Genomic DNA, 25235 nt, shown 5'->3' on the forward strand with positions numbered 1-25235 from the left:
GTAACTCAGAAAACAAAAGATTAATCATACATAACAGTGTAAACTAAAATGTGCGCACTTATTTTAGAATGCAGTGTTATGTGGATATGTGAATTAACTCTAAACCAAAACCAGTTATTTATTGTCCTGTAAATTAATTCCTATATTTAAAGAAAGACAAATGTGAATGCAATGTTACTTATAAGCCTCTACACTAACATGGTGGGTATTACCACTGTGTGGCTGTAAGTGCAGCCATCACAGGCTAATAGAGAAATTGCTAACACCTTCTCTGGTTGTGCCCACAGTGATGCTGTAAACAGCGGCTGGTCAGCCAATCAGGGGGACTCGGCCAGCTCTAGTGACGAGACATCTTCAGCCAATGGTGACAGTCTGTTCTCCATGTTTTCTGGGCCAGACCTGGTGGCTGCAGTTAAACAAAGGCGGTAAGTCTGAAAGTCATCCACTTGTGTTGTTTATCTTGTTCTGTCTTCCTGGTTTGGTCATTACGGAGCCTCGCAAGGGACATGGGAGAAAAAAAAATAAAGCTGAAGTTTTGCAAGATCTCGCAAAAGTTTTGGCCGCATTCTGCAGAGGCCGCCAGCTCGAAGCTGACCGGGAGGTCGAGTCACAATGTGCCGGGAGTGCAGTGTTCCCCCCGGCTGTAGTGAGCCTCGACCTCCCGTTAGCTTCGAGATGGTGGGTAACAGACGTCTCCTAAAACGTCGGAGCACTTTTGCAAATATGTGGTGTCATGATAAACCGAGCAAATATTTGACATTTACACAGCTACATTCACGCCTCAAAATATCTTAAAAGTTTATTTTGTGACCCACAAAGAGTAATATTAAAACTAAGTAGCTGCCGCCATTGTTGGAAACGAATTGGCTGGGCCGCGCTATGAATTCTGGGATAGGTTGGGTTACGAAGGATACACCGACTCGGCCTTCAAATGTGACCTGCGAAGTATGCAGTCTATTTTGTGAGATCTCGCAAAACTTTTGCTCGCAAAAGTTCATCTTAATTTTTTTTTCTCCCATGTCCCTTGCGTGGCTCCGTAGGTCATCGTGTTTATCTCAGTAAAAATATCTGCTGCAGTTTAGCATTCATCAGATACTCTTTGTGAGTATGTTCAGTGTAGATTTCTCTGTCCTCAGGAAACACAGTTGTGGTGAGCCTGAGGTGTGCACTCTGCCTTCACCACCTCTCCATCACATCGGCGACGATAGCCAGGTAAAGTTTGAACCCCTCTGTGCCAGTGAAATGTCACACTTCATTTTATTTTACGCTGGACTAATTATAGATTCCTGTGTTTAAGAATGGTTTAGGAACTCCCCCAAAATAATAAATGTGTCAAACGAATGTGAACAAACAGCTGCTATGACTTGGTCCTAAATGTCTAGGTATCAGCTGAACTACGCCCAGATCATACTTTTATGCAATACCTGTTTGCACCACAGGATTCTGCAATGAGTCGGTGTAACATCCGTATAACCAGGCAGGTCATTAACAGTAACACACAGTGGATGTAGCCACCATGACGTCATGGATTGGTTAGGGAAGTCCCGTTATGAAGCGTTTTCAAGCAAGGGTAGGAATTGGCTCTAGAAGTGCATAATAGATTGCTGTGAACATTCCCATGAAATCCTCCTTTCTGACTCTTGGAATTACCTGGATTTACAAAATGAGCCTAATATTCTGTTTAATATGATCTGAAAGTAGTGATTGCGATTATAAAGTCACCAGGAAAATACTTACTGAAGTCACAAATGTCAGATTAAGTCACGTTCAATTCCTCTTCATTCTCAAACCCAGAAGCTACATCCGTGTTTTACACACATACATTAAAAGATGGCTGTTGAGAGAAAAATTACAGTCTAGGAAAAGCCAAAACCTCTTGAGGAGATTCGGGTAGGGCTGTAAATTAAAAGAGCAGGAGCACTGGTGAAATGCTGCCCCCTGGTGGGGAAGGTTTAGAAACAGTTAGCAGAAGATGATTACAAAAACGCCTTTAACCATTTCTACAATTTTTGATTGCATGTTGACTCGTCATTTTCCGGCCTCCTCCACAGGACAGCAAAACTAAAACTTGGCCTCCCAAAGCACCGTGGCAACACTCCACCCACACCAACACCATGCCCAATCCCAGCTCTTCCTTGTACCAGATGAACATCCCTCCTTCCTCCCAGTGGGGCGACTCCATGCCAATGCTCCAGTCTCCCGTGTGGTCTACTGCCAGCGACTGCTCCCCCTCCACCGGCATCTCCTCTGGTTTTCCATTCACCCAGCAGCAGCAGCAGCAGCAGCAACAGCAGCAACATAAACCCATGACCAAGGGCTTTAAATCCTTCCCCGTCAAGCATGAGCACAGACCCTCCTACCTTCACCAGTACTGATCCCGATCTAATGTCTAACGAGTCCATGGTGAAGTGCCACAGAGGACCCGTAGCTCTGTTACATGAGCCACTGAGTGGGCCGAGCTACAGCCATTACACTCCACACCCAGCGAATTGGAAAACTTCAAAAGCCTCACAGGCAACGTAAAGTATACACACTGGCTCGACATTTTTTTGTATCTATATTTTTCCATGTCAAACATCCCCATCAGAAAATGATGTATTTTGAAGTTTTTCAAACTGCCATGTTTTAACCATGAAAGGTGCGCATGTCGTGCTGGCAGCAGTTAGTCAGGTGGTCGTTTCTCTGTCTGTCGAGCAGAAATTTCCTCAGACAAGAGCTGGAGACGTGCACAGCCGTCACCCACTTGCTTCTGCAGCTAAAAGTGTGTGTGTGTGTGTGTGTGTGTGTGTGTGTGTGTGTGTGTGTGTGTGTGTGTGTGTGTGTGTGTGTGTAGGTGGGGGCAGGGGCTTAAAATGCTCTCATTTTGCCCGTAATAAATATACTGTGTCTACATAGCTGTAACTGCCAAATCTCATGCAAGATGACCCAGAATACAGCTACCATCTACTGTTTCATAGCTTGTAAAATAGTGAAGTTGAAATATAAATATTTAGTACTTTTTATTAAGAGGCTTTGAGCAGGCTCAGCATAAATATAGTAAGTCACTGCAGAGGTGTAATTTGAGAGAAATACACTACTTTTTCAACAACTGACCAGAGTTAAGAGTTATAGCAGTAACTATGTGCCATGTTGGTATCGATAGCACTTGCAGAATATTATTTCCAACCAAAGCGTTGTTCGGAAGACGAATGGTGCTGAAGAGATGAGAGGCAGTCTGAGATTATTGATCAACATGAAGTTAAACACCCTATTGGATGTGAGCATTAGGGAACATCTTCATTTCCTCTTCTCTAATTGGCAGTTGTTGGCTCCAGATTGACACTAACTCCCATAAACCTAACGTTTCTTCTTTGTTTAATAACACAATATTTTTGTGTACAATTATTGACAGTATTAATCTTATTTTTGTATTTTCTTACATGTTATACCATACTGTATGTTAGTATTCCTGCAGACATTACATAAAACATTATTTTCCACCTCCCAATATGTGAAAAAAGCACATGTTTTTCCTACAGTTTAACTACAGCATCGATCTATAAAGGTTACCAAATATGCCATGCTAAACACTAAAACATTGTGTAACGAGGGTGGGTTTTTTGTTGTTGTTGTTTTATTTTTTCAAGCCCTTGTTTCCTCCGTTCCTATGGCAGTGGGCTGTATTTAAAAGCCCAGAATGTTATCTTTTTGTGATGTTTGCGGATGCCAATGTTGCCTGTATTTATGAAATGACACCATGTTTTCAGAAAACTAACATACTTAACATGTTTACAGAGAATTGTTTGCTGTATATACATATAAATATATATCTTTTTATAGTTAATGTGCTTTGCACAATCAAGATATAGGGTTTGTTGCTTTTTGTCTGTGTTATCTCCCTAACTGTTGCAGCCTTTTTTAAGACATCAGTACAGACCTTGGACTGTAACTGTTAGCTTCTCAGCTGTGTCAAATGGTTTACTAGTGGCTTCTAAAAAAACACACAAAAAAAGAGAAAAATAATAATAAAAACATGTTGCCCTGATAGAAGATATGAAGGGGGGCTGCTTGGCTTATGTTGCTTATTGTTCTCTTGAGCTGGCAACTGAATCTTTCCAAGTGTACCAGCAATGCAAAAAATGAATAAAAATAACTAGCAATTCAAAATGCTGTTGTCGTTTTTTTTTTTGTTTTGTTTTTTTGGTCTGGTTTTTTTTTTTTTTTTTTTTTGTTTTTTAACATAAATTTAAGTCTCTTGCTGGTTTTCATTTTTTCCTCCCGCTTACTTCACCTATCGTCTGCTTTTTATCTGGGCCTGGATTACAGGGACAGCAGTCTAAACAGAAGCCCAGACCTCCCCCTTCACAGCTGCATGCTCCAGCGCCAAATGGGGAGAACACACAGCCATTTCTTAGCCAGGCGAACGATATCTCTCCAGCATGTCCGAGACACAAAACAAGACAAGGAAGCTTTCTTAATCGAGATACAGTTGACCCTCAAAATTTGCGGGGGTTACATTCCTTTGGAAAAACAGCAAATTCTGGATGTGGTTAAATAGCCTTTTTTTTTTTAAATTTAGGGTTAGTTTAAACCCTAAATATGCTTTTGTGTGGCGTCTTAGGGCTTTAAGAACTAAAAGATAAAAAATACAGACAACTACACGCAGTGATGCTGGACCATCTGCCAGAGATGCAATGAGGAGAGCTGAATAACTCTCGGATTGGCTACTTTCTGCCTCTGAATGGTATCTCACCATATCAAACAAAGATTTCCTCTGAAACAAAACTGCAACTTTCTGGGGGTATACTGTAGCCTGTGTTGTTAGTTTCTGTATAATGTAACTTGGATATATGTAGGTGTGGTTGCTTTCAAGTTGTAGCTCAAGGCCTCAGAGAGGAAAGAAAAACTACAGGGGTGTTCTAAACCAGAGTGATAAAAGATGCTCCTGCTGAAAGCATTTAAGTGGATGTGAACTCTACACCTCAGGTTTACTATAACTTCAAGCCCTTGTGAAACCCTACGCCTGATGTGCCCATTCCTTATAAATTTAAGTACCTAGTGCTGTTAACACACCTTTCACAGATATGAATGCTGAGGAAGGTGTTGGGTTGACTATAGGTTGTACAGATTCTGCAGAATAATTCAGGCGTAACAGGGTAATAGTGTGCATCAGTACAATATAAAATCTTTAGAGACAAAAAGCACTCGTGACTAGTGTAAATAAAATTTTATTTTGTTTCCAATTTTGTCCGCAGATATCCAGCACATGACCCTGAAATGGTTTACGTCACTGAAAACAGTTCATACTGAACACCGTTTTTTGTTGTGAGATCATTCTCGACTGGCAGGGTGCTTTGAGAGGGAATTTTCTGCCAAGGCTAGAGACCATTTTCCTGACAAATAACAGGAGGTGGATCCTCTGCTTCCATTGTCCACATCTCCAAGTTTTGTGAACTCCACCTTGGCAGTTTCTGTGCAATTATGCTGTCAAATGACCACAATCACGTGCTTCTGAGGAAGAATGCAGCTGTCACAGAAACTGCAATCAGCTGCCCTCTGTGTGCCCATTCACAGCTGCTGCTGAAGCTGATGTGTCATTAGATGTGCACTAGAAACGAAGACAATAATAGAGCATTAGAAACAAGCCACCTCCATCCTCATTATTACTGCTGCTTCTTTGTCTGGGCTGTGTTTACATTTGATGTGGAAGCTGCACTGTCGGGACTTGCATCAGCTATGGTTGCCAGGTAGACAATGTTGCGATGCAGAATCTGTTGGTATCTGTTGAAAAATGGAAAAAATAAATAACACCACTATGAAGTCAATCAGCAGCATTAGTGGAGGAGAGGTTTGTGTAACTTACTGCACACACTCCACCGCGCGTCCTTTCTGCATGTACTCTGTAATGCATCTGATCAGCTGATCGTTTTCATCCAGTAACTGGAACAAAGCAGATAATCCGGCAGTACCAGAGAGAAATTTAGAGAGCGTAAAGCCACTTACAGCAAAAAAATAACAAAGGTTTCCACAGAGTATTGAATAGGGTGACCGTATTTTGATTTCCAAAAAAGAGGACACTTGGCTCAGTCATGAAGAACTTGCTTAAAGAAACATATTTAAACGATGTGTTCTCTGTGCGGTTAATGAATTGTGAAATAAAATATGTCATACAGGCTTTTACAAGTCAACAAGTGCAAAAAAAACCCTTAAAAGCCTCTGGAATTAAATAATGGTACAGAAATAATGCCTCATCTGCATAAGAAAAATTACCAGTACTGGGTCGGTACGAGGGAAATTTCTTTTGCAGTTCGTGTGAAAAGATGGACTTGCGCTTTGGGATCTTTTAAACATCATTAGGCGCGTTGCTGCGCGCTGTCTGTCCCGTCTGTGAGCTCAGAACAAGCGCCCACAAAGCAGCAGTTCGGGGATGACGTCACACACGGGTCCTCTGTCGGAAACCCGGACATTTTTATCAATCTCGAAAATCCCCCCGGACGGAACGTGAAAAGAGGACATATCCGGGAAAAAGAGGACGGTTGGTCACCCTAGTATTGAACCATGTTAAGATAAGGCCCTACCACAACCACTTTTAACATTTTTATCTAAACCCGTCACCGGGACAAGTCCGTGTAAAAAGTCAACAGCCAAATGCGATAAGGTTACCAATTTTCCACCAAATAAGGGTGAACGTATTAACCTGTTAGCAAGCTAATTGCTAATCCAAGAACGATCGATTCATAAAAGCAACGTAAAAGCTTCTAAAATATACGTTATTGGTGTCTTACCCTCTGTATCGTCTCTTGGTTGACTGTAGCTTTTCCTCTGAGTTTCTTTGGTACAAACACAATCGACATGTTTAATTTAATCGTACTACAACGATTCCGCTTTTACGGCGCCAGCTGACCGGAGAGCTTCTTCTTCGTGGGACGTATTACGTTCGACTCACACACGGGGAAGCAGGTACAGCCCAGCGTGCAAGCCGCCTGTCCAACGGCCGAGGGAAACGTCAGGGGCGGGAGCCGACCAAAGATGATATGTGCAGAAAGATGGATCACTCCATTGCTTCGAAGGCTGAACGCTAGATTAACGAAGCTCGTTTCCTCCACTGAAAAGAGTCTTTTTTTGCCATGCATGTGTAAAAAAGAAGAAGCGACGTACTGTCGCAGTTTTAATAATAATAAATAATAAGACAACCTAAAAATTGTAGTTTTTAAGTCGAACTTTAAATAAATTAATTGAAATTTTGACTTAGGAATCCCCAAGTTTGTTGCAGGTTTCGATAGATTAACAATAAACTGGGGAGGAACTGTCAGGCGTTCAGCTTGATAAAGATGTCTTTCGCGTGCATGTATGTATGTGTATTTGCATATACACTCATTTGATTAGGTACGCCTGATCCACTGCTTGTTTCCCAAATATGTAACACACACACACACACACACACACACACACACACACACACACACACACACACACACACAAAACAAACACACACTTTAGAATGCTTGAACGCTCCTTGATAGGACCTACATGTGATATATTATAGTGGACCTTGACCTGACAGCAACAAAGAAAACATTGGAAATGGTTTTGATAGAGTTTTACAACAGCAACCAAAACCATTTTCAAACGTTTCTCACCAATTTAAGAGCAAAAAAACACATTTCACCATGTCATGTGAAATATTTGAAGGGAGCATTTTGGGAAACCACTACAAGGTAGAAGCTTTCCTCGGAGAAGGCACCTTTGGTCTCGTAACCACATGTCAAAATACAAAAACCAAGCAAGCAGTGGCTATTAAAATCAACAAGAGCAAACCTGAAATTTTGCAACAGGCAAAATTGGAAATTTTCATCCTGGAGAAACTGCGACGCTTGGATGCCGATACCTGCAACATTGTTAAGTGGAACGACTTTTTCCTCCACGAGGAGTGCATCTGCTTAAATTTTGAACTGCTTGATCAAAACCTGTGGGACTACATACAGGATCGGAATCACCAGGGTCTCCCCATAAGAGAAGTGAGGCCAATTTCACATCAGCTTTCAAATGCTCTGTACCACCTCAGTTCTCTGGGAATAGTGCATGCTGACCTCAAACCTGGAAACATAATGGTTGTGAACCGCCATGAGTCTCCCGTCAAAGTCAAAGTTATTGACTTTGGCCTAGCACGTCCTCTGTGTGCAGTGATTCCTGGTACCATTGTGCAGACGATTTGGTATAGAGCACCCGAAGTTATGCTTCATATTCCATATAATGAAGCAATTGACATGTGGTCTCTGGGGCTGGTAGCTGTGGAGCTTGCTATAGGGCTGCCACTCTACCGCGGGCAAATGGATTATGATGTTTTAAAATTCATCATAGACACTCAGGGCCAGCCACCAGATTATATTCTAGACTGTAGCATGGCCACAGAATATTATTTCAGAAAAAACGACCACAGCGAACAGCGCTGGATATTTAAGACAGAAGAGCAATTTCAGTATGAGACAGGATACCAATCAAAGGACACTCGACATATAACTCTTCAGCATCTTGATGACCTCAAACAAGTAATCACGGTTAGAACAGGACCTGAAAGTGGCACAGATTTATTGGTAAGCCTGATTAAACGGATGTTGGCCTTGGATGCAAACCAGCGCATCAAACCCTTGGAGGTTCTCAAGCATCTGTTTTTTGACCCTGGCCTGAGAGTTCCCCCTGCATTAAAATGAGAAGCAGAGGGGGGCAAAAGTCTCCAGCATTGCTTCTTTGACCCCAGACAAGTGACAAAACCACAAGCAGGGGTTGGAAAAGCTAATCAACAGCAGAAATACACTGCAAACAATGCAAACCCAATACTCCTTTAAACCTGATAACAACAGCTTAATATTTTAACAAAAAATTAATCAACTTGCTCCAATATTTATTTATTTTTTTTTTAATTTTCAGTCCCCCCCACCCCAACCAGTCGCGGCAGATGGCTGTCCCTTCCTGAGCCTGGTTCTGCCAGAGATTTCTTCCTATTACAAGGGAGTTTTTTCTTCCCACTGTCGCTTAATGCTTGCTCATAGGGAATCCTCTGATTGTTGGAGTGGCCAATACTGTAGGACAGGGGTCTCAAACTCCAGTCCTCAAGAACTACTGTGCATTACAGAAGGTCTTGAGGACTGGAGTTATAGAGACTCCTGCTCTAGGGGAACTTGCACTTCTTGTGAAAACGTCTCGTTTCTCTCGTTATGTCAGATTAGTCCCCAGCTGTGTTCCCACCTGTTCCATCCTCTCGTTATCCTGCCTGTGTATTGAAGTCCTCAGTCTCCCTCTGTTTGTTGTTGCGTTCTCCATGTTAGCTGTGGGCCCTTTTCTCGTCATGTCTTATCTGCTTTTGCTAGGTCAGGTCAGGTCGTATACTCCAACTTTATATTATTTGTCCTGGTTTGAGTTTTTATTTATTCTAAAGTGTTCATGTATTTTGTTTCTCAGTTCATTTTTGCCAGCAAATAAAAGCTGCCGCTTTAAGGTCTCTGTCTCAGAGTCCTGCATTTAGGTCCAATCCCTGCCTGCTACACAGCTTACCATAACACAAACCTGTGGTATAAATGTGAAAATCCTCTCATTTTCAGAAAAGTTAACCTCTCGCCTTGAAGTCAAGGTCACTGAGATTTAAACTTATCTGAGACTTTTAGTAGATGTCACCATGGTATTGATTTAAAAATTCTACGTTGTCTTTTCGTGTACGTTGTCTTGAGTTATTGCATTCACAAACTTGGGTGTACGGTTCACAGCGACCGGCCACTAAACTTCTTTTAGATAAAGATTACAACACACATGGTCTGTGCCAACACACAGGCGAGCACTAAGACTTCAGATTTTCACGGCATTTGTCAAACTCAGACACATATTTGTTTGAAATAACTTGCAGATTTTTCACATAACAATGAGCACAGACTTTGTCCCTCATCATTTCCGCTGGACAAATTTTATAAGGTGGTCTTTTATTCTCATTTTGAACAGGTCTATTCTAAATATTATTTTGATTTAACTTCTGATTTATTTATTGCAATTCAAGTCATTCAAGTCCAATGAATAACTTGAAATGGTACAAAGGTAAGTGGTGAACTCCCACCCCCCCCGTCTGCATAAAAGCAGTGGTTGAACACACTGTGGTACCACACCCTTGTGAGCATCAGTTGAATAGTGTACTGCAGAAAGTATTGTGTTGCTACAAAAATGGCAAGAAAAAGGCAAATAACAACGGAAGAGAAACATATCATAATACTAATCATAATAATGTAGGTATTTCCTACATTTTGCGTGATAGGTGGCTCACAGGACAACAGCTTCAAGCATAATAGTGATCGTAGAAAGCAAGTCTCAGTTTCAACTGTGAATAGGAGACTTCAGGCAGCAGGTTTGACAGGAAGAGTTGGAGTAAGAAAGCCATTGCTAAGAGGTCAGAATAAGACAGAGAGGCTTGCCTGGGCCATGAAACACCACCATTGGACTACTGAAGACTGGAAGAAGGTATCAGGGACTAATGAATCAAAATTTGAAATCTTCAGTTCACCACTCAGGATCTTTGTACACTGTCGGGTAGGTGAAAGGATGGTGCCACTGTGTGGCATCAGCTATCAAACATGGAGGCGGAAGTGTGATGGTCTGGGGCTGTTTTGGACCCAAGAGCTTGAAAAAGAAGGAAACTGGACTTGTGTAAATTTGCAAAGATGTTTCAGCTCTCATTCAAGAGACTTGCTCAGTTCTAAAAAACAAAAGATGGCGATTTCCCAGTTGTGGGAATTATGTTTAAATTGTAGATTATCCTTTGTTTTATTCTTTATGCTGCTGTAGTAGTAATTTTAATTGCAAGATTAATTGAGATGTCCTACTTACCAAAAAGTCATATCTCAAATCTATCAAGCTGACAGAATCTGACTTTAGATCAGTAGTTTCTGAAACAGCCCAGAGGTTCTACATATTTGATATCTACCTAATCAGGTGAGCAGTGGGTGTACATTCTTTCATCATGAATTATTTTTTAAAATTTGATCTTTTATTGACCATTGTGTCAAAGACAAACAAACCTGCATGTGAGTTGTGTATATTTGCTGTGTCAACCATTTTTGCCATTTATTGCTTAATAATGCTAATTGCTGTGCAATAATAATGTAAAGATTCCAAACATGTATCAAATATGACAAACTGTTAAGGGGTTAATGCTTTGTATTAACCCTATTTTTTTTTTTAAATGTTCTAATAGGCAAGTTCTTTAAAAAAATATAACCTTACAGACTGCACCCATGAATGTGTACAGGAACTTGTGCAACAAAGGATGACCTAGATGCAACTCACTGCAGGATTTGTGGGAAAAAATGTAGGGTCACGTGGAAAACAAAAAACCAAGACATAAATCGTACAACTCTTTATTTTACGTAAAAACTCCATTTTGCTTCTCAAGAAAACTATTCCTGTTTTACAATTCCAGTGACTGGAAGCAGTAGCAAACATATGAAAACATGTCAGTTGTGAATCATTCAGTAATATTTTGTCTCAAATTTAATCCTGCTGGTTATTGAGAAAGCCCCTATAGAATGATGCTTTTTACGACTATCATGCAGTGATCGGCTGTCTGTGATTAATCCAGTTAAACGGCCCACTTTCACCTGAACTGTTCTAAACAACCAGAGCTACAGGAAAGGATCTATTTCACCTTGTAGTGCTATTGATACTTGTCTGAAAAGGTAACCTTTTAGTTAAAGGGAGAGCTGTACAAAAATCCACCACTCTGAAGGCACTCCCTAAAGCACTAAATCAGAGCCAAAAAGAAAAAGAAGCATCCCACCACATCCAGTTCTTGTCCCTTTGTTCAAAGTCAATAAAAATAAATTCACTTCAGAGAACAATCACACTGACCACAATGCAACAAGAGCGCTACAAACAAGCTGGAAGGCTGACACCTATCAGCATCGCTGTCATTTGTTTGAACATATGCTTTGAGACATCATTTAATCCACAATATTTCCCATTTTCAGTAAATAATCTGACACAGCTGAGTGTAGTAACAGTAGGGAGGGTGGGGGAGACGACAATTCAGAGGACACCACTGTAAGACAATTCAAAAGTAAGTTGATAAAAAAAAATTAACAGATGACTCCACATGTTTGGGACATTTAACAGGTACTTAAATGATAACACATACTTCTGGCAGACAATCAGTTTAGCTCAAACACATTATTGTTTTGGGTTTGTCAGTTTTAACCTGTTTAGGTGTCCTTCCCTACAGGAAAAACAAAAAACCTTCTACAGATTTTACTAATAATGAATATTTCCTCAAAAAAAAAAAAAAAAAAAAAAAAGGTACAAATAACAGGAAACTGTTAAAAAAAATAAAAAAAAAATAAATAAAATACAGCAGTCAACATATACATCTATACCTAATGCTGTAAACTGCATATATCAAATGAATGGCTGCACTAGGCTGCCAACCTAAAGCTGAAAGAATTCATCTGATTTATGAAGGCTGAATGATCTACTTACTGAATACATACGTCTTAAAAACTAGGAGAGACTGGGGTTTTTTGGTGGGCAATAAATTTGCTGTGGAGCAGGAAGAATAAAATGAGATGGGAATACATTCAGTAAAGTTCAGATTTTTGCTTTTTCAGCTGGCTTTGATCTCACTACATTTGAGAATGAATTAATGAAAAATAAAATGCTTAAAGTCGATAAAGGATACTGAACACATGAGTCTGAGAGGAGGAAAAAAAAAAAAAGTGCAACAGGCGATGCATTGAATTTTGGTGTCAAAAAAATATCAAACGGGGTCGAGGGGAACTGAAAAAAGATAAAATAAAGCTATCGATCACACCGACTGTGATCCGCTCACAGTATCAGAGGGCACTCTGGATACAGCATTCAATATCATACAATACTGTAGGAAGAAATTAAGAGAACAAACTCCAAAACATGGTATATTTACATGTGTTCCTGTCCATCCGGTGACTGCTTATCAAACTAATATTTCTGGGGCAAAAAAACTAAAAAAACAAAAAGCCTCATTGTGAAGCTGAGAGAGGGAGCGGCACTCTCACTGCCTAAACAGTCCACCAAGGTGCTGGTGACCAACAAGATGTCTTCAGTTTTTTGTCTGTTGAATGCTGAGAAAATTTGTAGGATGAATATAATTTCATGATGACTGGCTACCATTCATCGTGGATCCATCACTGCAGTACTACGCAGCCACCTTGTTCTCCTTCTGCAAAAATGCAAAACAAAAGTTAATCATTTCCTCCAATCTGCATTATTTGCTAGGAAAAAAAAAATACATGTGAGATCTTCAGAGAGCATAAGAGATGGACACAGCCTCCATGACACCTCACTGTTGAGCAAAATCCTGCTATGATGCCTTAAGATGAACATTTTTGCTGTCATGATAATTGAAGGGCGGAGTCAAATGAAAATGGACAGTCATCAGTTAACAACTTGTCCATCACAAGTTTCTATCGTGGATAATCCTCCCCTTTCACTCTTAGAATGGCCATATTTTACACAATGAACTTTATGTTTCAGACAATGTCCTTAAACTAGTGAGTTCTCAAGCTCATTGGGAAGGTGCCTACTGAGATACTGAGTCTTTGTTGCTCACTGACCCCTACAAGACCACAAGGGTGGCCATTGAACAGAACACACAATGCACTAGTAAAGTGCAATTCACTTTTCACATTTGGAAGCTAAGTCCATCTTATACTGTCTATAATGAGTTCATAAAGGATTTACCCTGTATTCGAAATCAGAGAAATCCCGGCCTCCTCTGCCACCTCTGAATCCGCCTCTGAATCCAGGTGGAGCACCTCGGGGTGGTCCGAAGGAGCCTCTGCTTACCGGTCGCCCTCGGCCTCCACGAGGCCCCATGAAGCCTCGGCCACGGAAACCACCTCTTCCTCGGTTGTGCCTCAGAGGGATGCCGAACGTCTCAGCGTTCATTCGTCTCTCTTCAGCCCAGGTTGGCCTACGATCCCTGAGACACAGACATCAATAAGGATCCAGATTTTTTTTTTTTTTTTTTTAAATAAATAAAAGTCACATGAAAATAAATTTACACGACAAAGCGAGGCATCACAGGCTAACATGAAATTTGATCAAAAATTCATTAGAGAGTGAACAAACCAAGCATTAAAAACTTAAAAAAGAAAAGAAAAAAAAAAGCAGCTGTACATTAGTTAAGTTCCAACTTTGAGCAGATGACAGAACATCAAAAAGTTGTTGTTTTTTTTAGGCTTTTCCTGCACACACGAAAAACCCAAGCATCTTTAGTGCTTCAATGGGCAGCAATGGACGGACTAGTAGCAATTCGGTGTCCCATTCACATGCGAAGCCTCGACTAACATAGAAGACTAACATCTCCCTTTGAAAAACCTCTTTCACTTGTTTTATTGAAAGATGGAAACTTTCTTTCTTTCGGCATATTGATTAAATACAAAGCATAGTTTATGCAGAGGCAGACTGCAGAATCTCCAGAGGGGCACAAAAAAAAAAAAAAAAAACACAGATTCTGACCTTTGTTTTTTCTTAAGTGCAGCTCTACACATATTTGAATGTCAAATCTGCTTGTTGTGTAACTCTCGATTTAATTTAATTTATTTTTTAATATATAATCTGGCCAGGCTGAAAACACAAGTGTACAAGTGAATCTTTTTAAATCTAATATGACTACATGTGAGACTTCACATGAGAGATATAGACGGTGCAACACTCGGATAAAATGAAGTGCTCTGTGACTTTCTTTTTTCAGTTTCTATTATTCATGCACCAGTGCAGAGTTGCAACACCAGTTGTTTAGAAGACTGCAGCAGGTTCACTCTCATCAAAGGTGGTTTTAGATGCCCTGTTTACAGGTCTGGGAAATTTTCCATTGCAAAATATAAAAAATTTGGTTTCCCTTATATTCGCAGAAAATTAATTCTACAGATGCGGTGAATGGTTCACACAGTCTAAATTTAGCCTTTAAATTCAAGTGCAGCTAGTGTTCTGCTTGTTGGATAATGGTGTCAGGTTTGAGTGTATACGTACGACCTACATCCCATAAAAGTGACAAAACTTAAGTCACTCAAATCTTAACATGCCCTTGTGTAACTAATCCACCACAGAACAGATTAAAAATAAATAAATGGACGTATTGAGGTACCTGGTATCATCACAGGACAGGTTATCAAAGAAGGACTTGGACTTGTCATAGTAGCAGGTATTTATCACAGCCTCCTCTTCCTCAGCAGCACCTTCATTGGCTGGATGCTCCGATTCCTCCCCATTGAGTGCCTTTTCAGTTTTGTCATCTGTAGGAAGAAATGTTGTAAAATCAAACAACTTAAAATGTCAAAAGTGTTCACATATGTATCATGGTACATATAACCTCCAGTTTTAGTTGCTGCAGTTTAGAACTTGTTTAAGTGGTACCTTTGAGTTTGAGCTTGTTCTGGAGCTCTTTGTCAATCTCGTCTTTGTGAAACTGGGCGTTGGCAGTCTCAAAGTCAAAGTCTTCATCAAACTTCACTGTGCCATCCCTGCGCACATTTACTTTGCCTCTGCTGCGGTTTCCTCTTCCACGGCCACGGCGGTTAGAAGACTGAACACCAGCTGAAAAACAACGGAAAAAAACTTAAATGTTAAACTTTAAAAAAGAAAAATAGTGCTTCCCACTTGATAAATTACAAAAGTACATTCTGAGGGAACTTTTCAGATTTGGTTGACATGAAATTAGCCTAAAGCATTTCAGGAAAGGCACTGCCATCCCAACATGAATCCAATAAAGCTTTTCATTATATATTTAAATTTTCAAAACTGAGTAGCTACAAAATAAAAAAGGTGAACACATCAGTAAACAGCAGTACGTGTTGTGGACATTACTGACTGAAGGTGCAAATTACTCACCACCTTGGCGCTTGTTGGGATCCCGGTTTTCAACTGCACCCTGTTCATTATCTGGCTGCGCTCCCTTCGGAACCTCAGGAGCTGAACAGCAAAAGAAAATAGTCATCAATTTAACTTGGCAGGGCTTGGCACTGAGGAAGACAATAAATATGAGCTTCAACTGCAGCACGGGTTCAGGTTTATTTGTATTTGTTAAACATAGAATAAATTCAGAAGTTAAACTCTTGTTTTTGGTTCTGTAGAGTAGCCATTAAACTTTAATCACAACCTTGCTTATGACTTGCCTGATTAGGCTGATCCTCTATTAACAGCAGTATTTGATAGCCAGTGTTAAATTTTAGTTCTTTCCACGCTAACAAGATACAACAAGCTGATAATCAAAGACACCAGAAAATTTGTATTCTTTACATCCTGTGGCTTTGCATACTTAAAAAAAAAAAAAAAAAAAAAAAAAAAAAAAATCAACATTACTGATTAATGTCAATTTTAAGCAAAATTGCAAACTTTACTCTTTTGCTCTGTTATGAACTTACTACAAATAACTTTTTAACCAGTCACAACCTACACTCTGAAAATCACCAACAGCACTGCTGGACCGTGCTGGTAAAACAAATTGACCACACCCTGTTGGCTATTTTTTTACCTTTTCTCTGCTCCAGGAGGTCCGGAGGCTTCTGGATGCCAGTGGTGGTGGTTCTGGAAGCTGCCGCCGCCCCTGTCTGACTCCGCAGTCCTACAGGTGCAGGTGGAGCTGGGGCAGCTGATGGTGGGGCCTGCACTGCCTGTTCCAGGGTGGGACTCTTTCTTATAGAATCCAGCTGGGGACTAGTGCGTCCTGGAAACAAAAAAAAAAAAAAAAAGGCAATTAAAAGCTGTTCCAAAGTAGCTGCTCTTATGGAGGGGGAAAAAAGAAATTCACATTAAAAGTGTTGTGTGAAAAACATACTGTCCATTAAAGTCCTGCTTGTGAAGGACTTCACAGTGTAAGCATTTCCCTTGTATTTGTAATAGATTTGTGTGCAGTGTAAAACATTTTTGGAGTATTTGTGAGTAAAAGTAACCTTCAGCCCAATCTACTTAAAAATATAATACACAGTAGCAGTGAAGATTATTCTGTCAGAGCTGAATGATAAGCTTCAGCTTGTCACGCACTTCCATTTTACTGGGAGTGGATGACACAGATGTTCACTAACAAAAAGGTAAAAATCGAATCTGTACATTTAGAGAGAAAATCTGACATGTGCCTTTTATACACGACTTTTCCTTTGAACACTTTAAAAATGGTCCAGACTTCACCAGTTTATTAGAAGTATGATGCATAACTGTCTTTGCTGTTTCCAGTTCAAAACACAATAGGGACCAGGTGTGTAGCAGGAAACTCAAAGCAGCATGCAGCTGTGCTCTATTCAAATGAGCAGGAATCAGGTGTTGCTCCAAATTTGCTTGAGAAACGGACATTTAGCTTGTCTGAGGTCACTACGTAGCATTTAGACAGATATGAGCAATTAAAGATTTAACTGCATTTGCTACATTTCCATCCAAGAGATTGTTTGGACAGGTTTGAACTTCAAAAACCTAATGCTTTTTAATGTGGCTGACTTGCTTATTCCACACAGCTCCTTACCAACTGCTCCAGTAGATCCAAACTGTTGAGGACCAATGGGTGCAACACCAAACTGGCTGTATGATGGGGCAGGAGCCCTGCTGAAAGGTGCATAGGACCCAGGAGCCTGGAATGATGGAGGTGCTGCAGCACTTGAGGATCCAATTGATGACTAGACAAACAAATATACATCCAGTTAAAAACATTACAAGACTTTTAAACATAGCTTTTAACCATGACTGAAAATATTAAGATACGATTATAAATGTCTGATGCCTACATTTCAAAACAACAAATAACACAAAATGAATGTGAATAGAATAGAATAATCCTTTAATTGTCCCACAAGGGGAAATTTGGTTGTGCAACTGTAGTTTGGACGCAAAGCTGTTAATAAACCAATGCACATCTTAGAAAGTATTATCTATCTTCTAGATAGATAAGATACCATATCTAGAAGGAAAAAAGCCTGACTCTACTCTGAATACACTTTATTTTAACCGACTCCTTTGTTTGTGAATCTGGTTTTCAGGGCTTCTACAACAAGTGGTCACTTTATTTTTTGCTGCTTATTGTATTTTCTAATTGGCTTCTTTCGTTTTCTTAAAATGTACAATAATTAAAAACATTGATAATCACTTATTTTCTGTAACAAAGAAAGAAAAAGCAGTAATACAATAGTTGTCACTTTCTACCTGAATTTCTTTATAGTTGATCCTTGTAATACACAGGTGTTTGAAATAATGTTAACGATGGCCCTACAGCAAAGTTCCTTTAAAGCAAGCTTTGCAACTCACAAAATGCCACTAGGCAATTATTTTGAATAATTATCTCAATTGCTATTATTTAATTATAAAATCACACACACAAAAACTCTACATACAGAATAATTAGTGAGTGTCTCTCCCTTATAATGTCTCAATAAAGCCATGCCTGTGCCACCATGAGCCAGCATACAAGAAGCCTTAAAGAAAAGCCTTTATACAGCTGTTTTATAGTAATGGAATGCACGCCAACTGACTTACTTGGACTATGGCAGGGTCCTGCGGCAGGGCACTGGTGGCTTTTGGTGGCTCACAAACTGTTAGGTCTTTAATATCACTTCCTCGGAAGATGATGTACTCAAAGACCTCATCCCGAGGAGGAATAGGCCTGTCAGTGGGCCGATCCTCAGTGCCAAAGGAGCGAACTGTAGGGAAAATTCACAGGTTAATTTACACGACTTTACTTTTATTTATTAAGGGAGAGAATTTCCTTGCTTTAAGAACAAACACTGTTGACTTCACATTAACTTTCAATGTTAGAAGTGAATATTATGAATTGGCGTTGGAATATAGACGAAAGAAAACAGACGCTTCAAGTTATATCAATTTTTGTTAACCACATTGTTCAACATAATAAATTCCACACAATATGAGCTCTTGAGATAAAGTTAGTACTCTTCCCATACGCACAGTCCACCAGGTCAGCGATACTGTCAGTCAGAGTATTATAATCAGAGTTTCTAAAACGCATGTTAAAAAATAAACACTAAAAAGAGCCAATAAGCCGCAATTAGTGCTTTAACAAGGTATGTCTGGTGGTAATTATGTGTCACTTGGTGCACAGCATTTGACTTTACCACAATTACAACGTAAACAAAGGACTACAGCGCTTAACTATAGCGCCACTTAGCTCTGTTGGCTAACTAAAAAGCTAACCAACAAAGCCAAATACGCTAAAAAAAAATGCTGTTCTCCTTCGCGTAACACTTTTACGCTCTTTGAGTCTTGTAATCCCTCTCTGTGTGCCTTAATTTACCTTTAGCGAGAGCTACAGTCGAGTTTTCTGTGTCAATCGTGTACAAAATTCCTTCATAGCGGATCTCGGCCTTGGAGATTAGGCTAATTTTGCTGCCGAGGTACGGTGTCCCTCCTCCGCTCATCTTCGTCCTTTAACTATATTTACACGCGTACTTCCAAAGAAAACGTTTTGTGTCACACGAAACGTCGGATGCGTTCTTTTCAGACCTGCAGTTCTCAGACTACATAACATATATCATCAAACGACACTATGAATCTCACTCGCCCGCTCGCAACTGATCTCTACCACGACATGGCCGTTTTCATTTTCCTTCCCCTGCCGCAAAGGATATTGGGAGATAGGTAGAGGCCTAGTCAACTAAAGTCGCCTCCTTTTCCTCTTCCATCCCTTCCACTGTTACCTTTGCTTACAAATAGAAACGAATGATGTGGCAAATATATTTTTAGCGGTACTAACATTTTCGATGCAGTTTTGGCTTTTATTTTGTAATTATTATTATAACATTTCCTCAAAGGGATTAAATAAGTCACTAAATAAGGATACTTAATACAGTTTTGAGATTTAACCACACAATAATCTCACGATATTACACGAGATTACATCCGGAGGTTTAGAGCAGAAAATTTCGCAGCCATTAAACAGTCTACATTTTTTACGTAAGTGTCTCCCACAGCTCTGATGACGCTGTCCCTGCAAGGCAGTTAATTTGAAATGAAAAAGAATAACAACGGTTATTTTTATTTTAATGTGAATGTTTTTAGGCAGAGGCTTCTGAGCAGTTATAGTTAGGCTAACTCAAACTAAATACTAATTGTGAAAACATTTTAGTTAACCACAAATAAATAAATAACTAAAAATCTAGATTTCTGAAAATAATCAGAATAAAATAACAAAAAATAAAATAAAAAACAAACCCCCCCCTCCCCCACCCAAAGGAAACGTCTTTAGCTTTAGCGTTTGCTATTATGCCAATAAAACTGAAACTAGTTATTCCCTGGCCAAACAAATTCATAGTAATGTCGTGGTGATGTAATGTTGCAGTGTTGTGATTTATATTAAAAAATAATGCTTTCAGTTAAATTGAAGTTATTTAACATTACTTATTGTGTGTTTTGCCTTGTTTTGGCAGAACATAAACTGTAGCTATAACTGTACAAAATGTACAAACATTGCAAAAAAATTATAAGAAAGAAACCTCATAATTACTGCTAATATTATTATTTTAGTATTTTACTTTAAATATTACAGTACTTTTTACTAAAATTACTGTACTGTACTTAATATAATATACAACTTATTACAATCTTTCAATATACAACAATCAAATACAGCTACCATAATTTTTTAAAAATTATTATTGTTATTGTTGTTGTTATTTTAACTGCTATAACAAAAGTATTCCCAATTATTCCTGTTCAAAATCTCGTTGTCAGAATAGATCAGTGTATTATTCTTTTCTCATAATGCCATTTCATTTCAACCCTGCTCTGCCTTGCTATGTTGAGCCACTTTAAAGAAATCTCATATTTATTATTAATATTTATTATCATATTTTAAGAAATTTTAATCTTATTATTGTATGTTGGATTAAAGACATTTTAATTTAATTTAATACTTCATATTTTTATTTAGTCATATTTTACCTAATTGTATTTATTTTTATTTCATATTAGTTATTGCCAAATTTCCTTTTATTTGATTTAAGATACAATCCTAATGATTTAGGCTATTATTTTACAGATTGCGTTAACTTCATTTTTAACTGCTGTAAAAAAGTAATTTACTAACTGTTTGAATAATAAATGATATATTTCCCATCTTACCTTTTGCAAAGGTAAAAGAAAAGATGCACAGACAAAGGGAAAAAACAATACCAAAATCAGACCTAATAATTATATAACTTCCGAGTAATTGCTTTGTTTCAGATCTGTTTTATTTATTCATTAACTTAGTAGCTTTATGTACATTATAACTGTCTTATATCGTTTTAAAATAATCTTTGCTTACTTCCTGAACTTTTTTTTTCTTATTTATATATCATTTTCTTTAAATATGGTCAAAACTCCTCATATTCTACTTTGGGATGGCGGTGTAACTGCACGGTACTTAGTATGATTACTAATTAATACTCCGTGAAGGTAACACATAATAAATAGGATACAATAATCACAGACTTACGGCTACACCTAGGACGCCCCTTTCTCCATTTATACCCCCCTTTTTAATGACGTCAGATCCATTCCCACAATGCCTAGTAACACGCAGGCGCATTGTAAAAAAATAGAAGACGGCAATCTGTGATCAGAGATGGCGGGCGCCTCCGACCCCCTGGAAGATATGCTCTTTTCGGAGGTGGATGAAAAAGCTGTGAGCGACCTAGTGGGCTCATTGGAGTCACAGCTTGCTGGACAAAGCAACCCGGCTGGTAAAGCAGACGAAAACGGAGGCGCTGGCTCTGTGGCCCCCGCTAACCATCACTTAGGAAAAACGCTACCAGCTCCAGTGAGCACCACAACACTAGAACAACAACAACAACAAGGACGCCGTAATAAAACTGAGATGCGCCAGGAGATCAACTCTAAAGACGTTAGCCCGGATAAGACTGTCACATCTCCTTCACCGGGCTGCAGCCCTTCTTTTGGCGAGCCTTCCACCACTTCGGGTGCCTGTGTGAGCGCCACTAGCAGCGGCTCGCAATCACATGGAGCATCCATCACAACACTGACTGCATCTGGTGTGTCAACTTTGGCATCTCTGCCGCCAGCCAGCATCAGCACCACCACATCCAGCCGGGGCTCTAAGGTTACCGTGGGCACAGGTGAGACGTCGACGGGAGTAACCCCGCCGAGAAAACGCATAACGACGCCGCGGAGGAGCGCTTCGGCGCGGATAAAGAGTTTGAACGGCGCAGCTGTAACAACGCGGAGGAACAGCAACACAGCGGTGGTCGACAGCGTTAGCCAAGTGGATACGAGTGCAAGTACACCAAACTCTGGACGACCCGTCACAACCTCTATTAACACTTCGACGTTCACCTTATCCAACGCGAGCCTGTCTGTGGGTCAGTCGGCTATTGCTCTTGACAGGGGGACTCCTACTATTGCTTTGCATAGACTCCCGAGTCATATTGTTGCCAGTATAGCCCAGAACGGCAACGGGACCAGTGTTTCGGCCTTGGTCCAGCAGGGTGCTCGTATAGGACCCGTTACCTCTTCAGCTTCCCCGGGGAACCAAACCAAAATGGTCACAGACACTGGGGCTTCCAAAACAGACGACTGTCAGTCCAAAATTGTAATGTTAACCCAGTCTAGCGTTGTCAACTCTGTAGTAAATACTGTTTCCACTTCCTCTCCTCCTCCTCCTCCTCCTCCTCCTCCTCCTCCTCCTCCTCCTTCTTCTACTTCTTCTTCATCTATTGTCACACCACCAACAACTACTACAGCTGCAGCAACAACAACAGTAACAATAACTCAGCCTCTGAGCTCCATCACACCTGCTGCGTGTGTTACAGGGATGGCAACTAGTTCAGTATGTGGAGCTGGTCAGACCACATTGGTGACCACCACTATTACTATGGTTAGGCCAACAGCTCCCTCCCCAACACCTGCTGTGGCCACATCTGCACAGTCACAACCCCGTCCTGGACATACAGCACCACAAAGGATTGTAACCCCCCAACTGATTGTCAGACCGCCTCAGCAGCAGACCACCATTCAGCTGCCCCCTGGGTTTACCATCCCACAAGGTAAGGTTAGCAGGAGGGCTAACAGCCAAGCCAGAGGATCCTGGTTGTGGTTGTTAAAAGGGCTCAGTGTGTGTTGGACTCTCCCATAATAGAAGATTGTGTGTGACATCCTCCGGATTTTCCCTGGCTCAAAATAGGCATTTGGGCACAAATAATCTACATATATGTATGGCAAGGAGTGTTGTACCTTACATAACAGAAGTTTGTGGATTTTCATGTTATTTCTGATCATTTGCTAAATAAATCTGTGTTTTATGTTTGACTAAATGTTTAAGTAAAATATTTTCATTACAGTCCTGGTGATTTTCATTTACACAAAGGTCAAAATCTAATTTTTTTGTAAACAGGAAAATCCCAGATTTTCTTGTTTGGTTTGTTTGTTTGTAATTGAAAAAAAAAGATAAAACTGGGGGGAAAAAGACAGAAATCAAGGTATTCATACAGATAGATGCAATAAGCACAAGCACCTTGTGTTTGTGGTAAACCTAGAGCAAAAAACATCAATTTAAATGTTTATTTATGCAGGATAATAATAGTACACTGTGAAGATGAGTAGAATCACAAAAGACCTCTAAGGAAACCTTGGGAGGCACAGAGAAATGTTTTGGGCAGCTCCAGTGTGCAGACAGTAGCCACTGATGCTTTGAGATTGCAATATGTTGTCAAAAAATATTTGAGTAGATATTGGTTTTTTATGTAGCTAACTTTTGTTATTACAACAACAATTCAGTGGTCCAGGATTCCAGTAGTTCAAATTATAGCTTACCCAATAGATGAGCCATATTTATATCCCTAATTTAGCTGTTATATTTAAAACACTGTAATCTCCATAGAAGCTCATATTCTGTACTTGTAAAAGGGCAGGTAGTAACAGAGGACAGTGGTCATAATGGTTTTTGTGCTGCACTGCTTGAATGAGTCATCTGACCTCAGAAATAATAGCTCAGTTACATTTTCAAGAGCATGATCAGAACATGCTGTTAACCTTACTATTGACCTCATGTCCTTTTCTCTTTATGGAAATTCTACAAAGATAAACAAATGTGTAATAAAACATTTTATCACGGCCAGGTGTGGGGCTATAATAACTGCAGTCCTGGTCCTTTAAAACGAAGAGAGAGTTTGTGTAATTCGCTCATGATCAGAGCCTGAAGCAAATTCTTCAGTCTTTGATTACAATATGTGCACTACTGTAATATCTTACAAAGTCTAGATCCTGTCATGAAATGTTACTTTTGTAAAATTGCAGTGTTTTATAAGGTTGTAGTGCAGTGATATACCTGCAGTATAATACGTGAAATATACAGTATTTTTTTTAGTGGCTGCTTTAGCTGTTCTTCTGTGGTATTTATGTTGTGGTGTTCTAAAATTTATGTTTCCTGCTCTTCCTTAGGTATGGTGTTGGTACGCACAGAGTTAGGACAGCTGGTAATGGTTCCCCAGCAGGCTTTGGCTCAAGCTCAAGCACAAGCACAAGCTCAAGCTCAAGCCCAGGCCCAGAACAACATTTCTCCACGACCTGCTACCCCCACCACAGGGACATCCTTCAGAGTAACCTCTCCACAGGTGAGACCACAGAACCCACATGATAGCTGGCAGCTGTAGACTCTCACTGCTGCAACCACGGCACACAATGTTGCTGTTCAAATGAGACAAAAGGAAGGACAAAGACAGAAAAATTAGAAAGATTATAATACTCATTTGCAACTCTACTAGTGTAGCATTGCATTGGTTTAACAGTTTAAAATTATCCATGTTGTTAAACTAGACCTTTACACTGGCCCTTGTTCAGTTGTTTGGAACAAGCCGTTAGTTTTGCTTCTTCAAGCCAACCTTCTGATTGGCTGCCTCTTGCAAACAGATGGTTTGGTTTGGTTTGAACTGCGGATAGGTGGGGCCAAATTCCCATTTGATGCAATTTGTGATTCTGGGAATTTGGCAGCTATCTTGAATCTTGAATGAGCAGACACCCATAACTTTAAATTCACTAGTTAGTGGGACATTAAATGCATGTACTAATTAAATCCAGTAAAAAGCTCTTCGAAAGTTTAGTAAATTTTCACCAAAATAAGGTTAAGAATTAAGTTTTCCTGTCAGATTGTATTCCTAGTACTCAACATTACAGCTTCATTACTGGCTCAGTCCAGAGAGCTGATGTGAAAAAAGCATCTCTCCGTATCCCAGCAGAGCACTGAACAAATGGCA

At 39.8% G+C, this 25235-nt stretch overlaps 4 protein-coding genes across 9 annotated transcripts in view; 2 read left to right on the forward strand and 2 right to left on the reverse strand.

Moving 5' to 3' along the window:
• Window positions 1-4140, forward strand: part of LOC134631170 (granule associated Rac and RHOG effector protein 1-like) — a 42031-nt gene extending 37891 nt beyond the window's left edge. For both annotated transcript variants that reach the window (XM_063479232.1, XM_065471994.1), the window contains 3 exons: window positions 288-425; window positions 1137-1212; window positions 2052-4140. In XM_063479232.1, coding sequence (XP_063335302.1) covers window positions 288-425; window positions 1137-1212; window positions 2052-2375 — 538 coding nt within the window. In that variant the 3' untranslated portion in view covers window positions 2376-4140. The remainder of the gene's footprint in view (window positions 1-287; window positions 426-1136; window positions 1213-2051) is intronic.
• A 1058-nt stretch (window positions 4141-5198) lies between these two features.
• Window positions 5199-6966, reverse strand: ss18l2 (ss18, like 2). The gene is made up of 4 exons (XM_063467546.1): window positions 6765-6966; window positions 5843-5919; window positions 5676-5760; window positions 5199-5587 (listed from the first exon to the last, which is right to left on the reverse strand). The coding sequence occupies exons 1-4, from the start codon at window positions 6831-6833 to the stop codon at window positions 5525-5527; spliced, it is 294 nt and encodes a 97-aa protein (XP_063323616.1). The 5' UTR covers window positions 6834-6966; the 3' UTR covers window positions 5199-5524.
• A 4394-nt stretch (window positions 6967-11360) lies between these two features.
• Window positions 11361-19611, reverse strand: lsm14ab (LSM14A mRNA processing body assembly factor b). Its single transcript, XM_063479249.1, has 9 exons — window positions 19283-19611; window positions 18508-18671; window positions 17504-17654; window positions 16523-16714; window positions 15880-15960; window positions 15406-15585; window positions 15137-15284; window positions 13729-13969; window positions 11361-13207 (listed from the first exon to the last, which is right to left on the reverse strand). The coding sequence occupies exons 1-9, from the start codon at window positions 19404-19406 to the stop codon at window positions 13184-13186; spliced, it is 1305 nt and encodes a 434-aa protein (XP_063335319.1). The 5' UTR covers window positions 19407-19611; the 3' UTR covers window positions 11361-13183.
• Window positions 19612-21579: 1968 nt separating this feature from the next.
• LOC134631189 (transcription initiation factor TFIID subunit 4-like) overlaps window positions 21580-25235 on the forward strand; it is a 93436-nt gene continuing 89780 nt past the window's right edge. For all 5 annotated transcript variants that reach the window (XM_063479263.1, XM_063479281.1, XM_063479290.1 and 2 more), the window contains exons 1-2: window positions 21580-23030; window positions 24424-24596. In XM_063479263.1, coding sequence (XP_063335333.1) covers window positions 21593-23030; window positions 24424-24596 — 1611 coding nt within the window. In that variant the 5' untranslated portion in view covers window positions 21580-21592. The remainder of the gene's footprint in view (window positions 23031-24423; window positions 24597-25235) is intronic.

The sequence above is a fragment of the Pelmatolapia mariae genome, linkage group LG1 (assembly GCF_036321145.2).
Source record: "Pelmatolapia mariae isolate MD_Pm_ZW linkage group LG1, Pm_UMD_F_2, whole genome shotgun sequence".
In the NCBI taxonomy this organism is placed as follows: domain Eukaryota; kingdom Metazoa; phylum Chordata; class Actinopteri; order Cichliformes; family Cichlidae; genus Pelmatolapia; species Pelmatolapia mariae.

Bases quoted from the DNA above. Each gene is read 5' to 3' on its own strand.
- ss18l2 (XM_063467546.1), bottom strand. From the start codon at position 6,833: ATGTCGATTGTGTTTGTACCAAAGAAACTCAGAGGAAAAGCTACAGTC. The intron at 5,920-6,764 runs GTAAGACACCAA...GCTTTGTTCCAG, and splicing joins ACCAAGAGACGATACAGAGG to TTACTGGATGAAAACGATCA. The intron at 5,588-5,675 runs GTAAACACAGCC...CTTCGTTTCTAG, and splicing joins GTGCAGCTTCCACATCAAAT to TGCACATCTAATGACACATC.
- lsm14ab (XM_063479249.1), bottom strand. From the start codon at position 19,406: ATGAGCGGAGGAGGGACACCGTACCTCGGCAGCAAAATTAGCCTAATC. The intron at 15,961-16,522 runs GTAAAAAAATAG...TTTGCTGTTCAG, and splicing joins CCTCCTGGAGCAGAGAAAAG to CTCCTGAGGTTCCGAAGGGA. The intron at 15,586-15,879 runs GTGAGTAATTTG...GTTGTTTTTCAG, and splicing joins TCCCAACAAGCGCCAAGGTG to CTGGTGTTCAGTCTTCTAAC.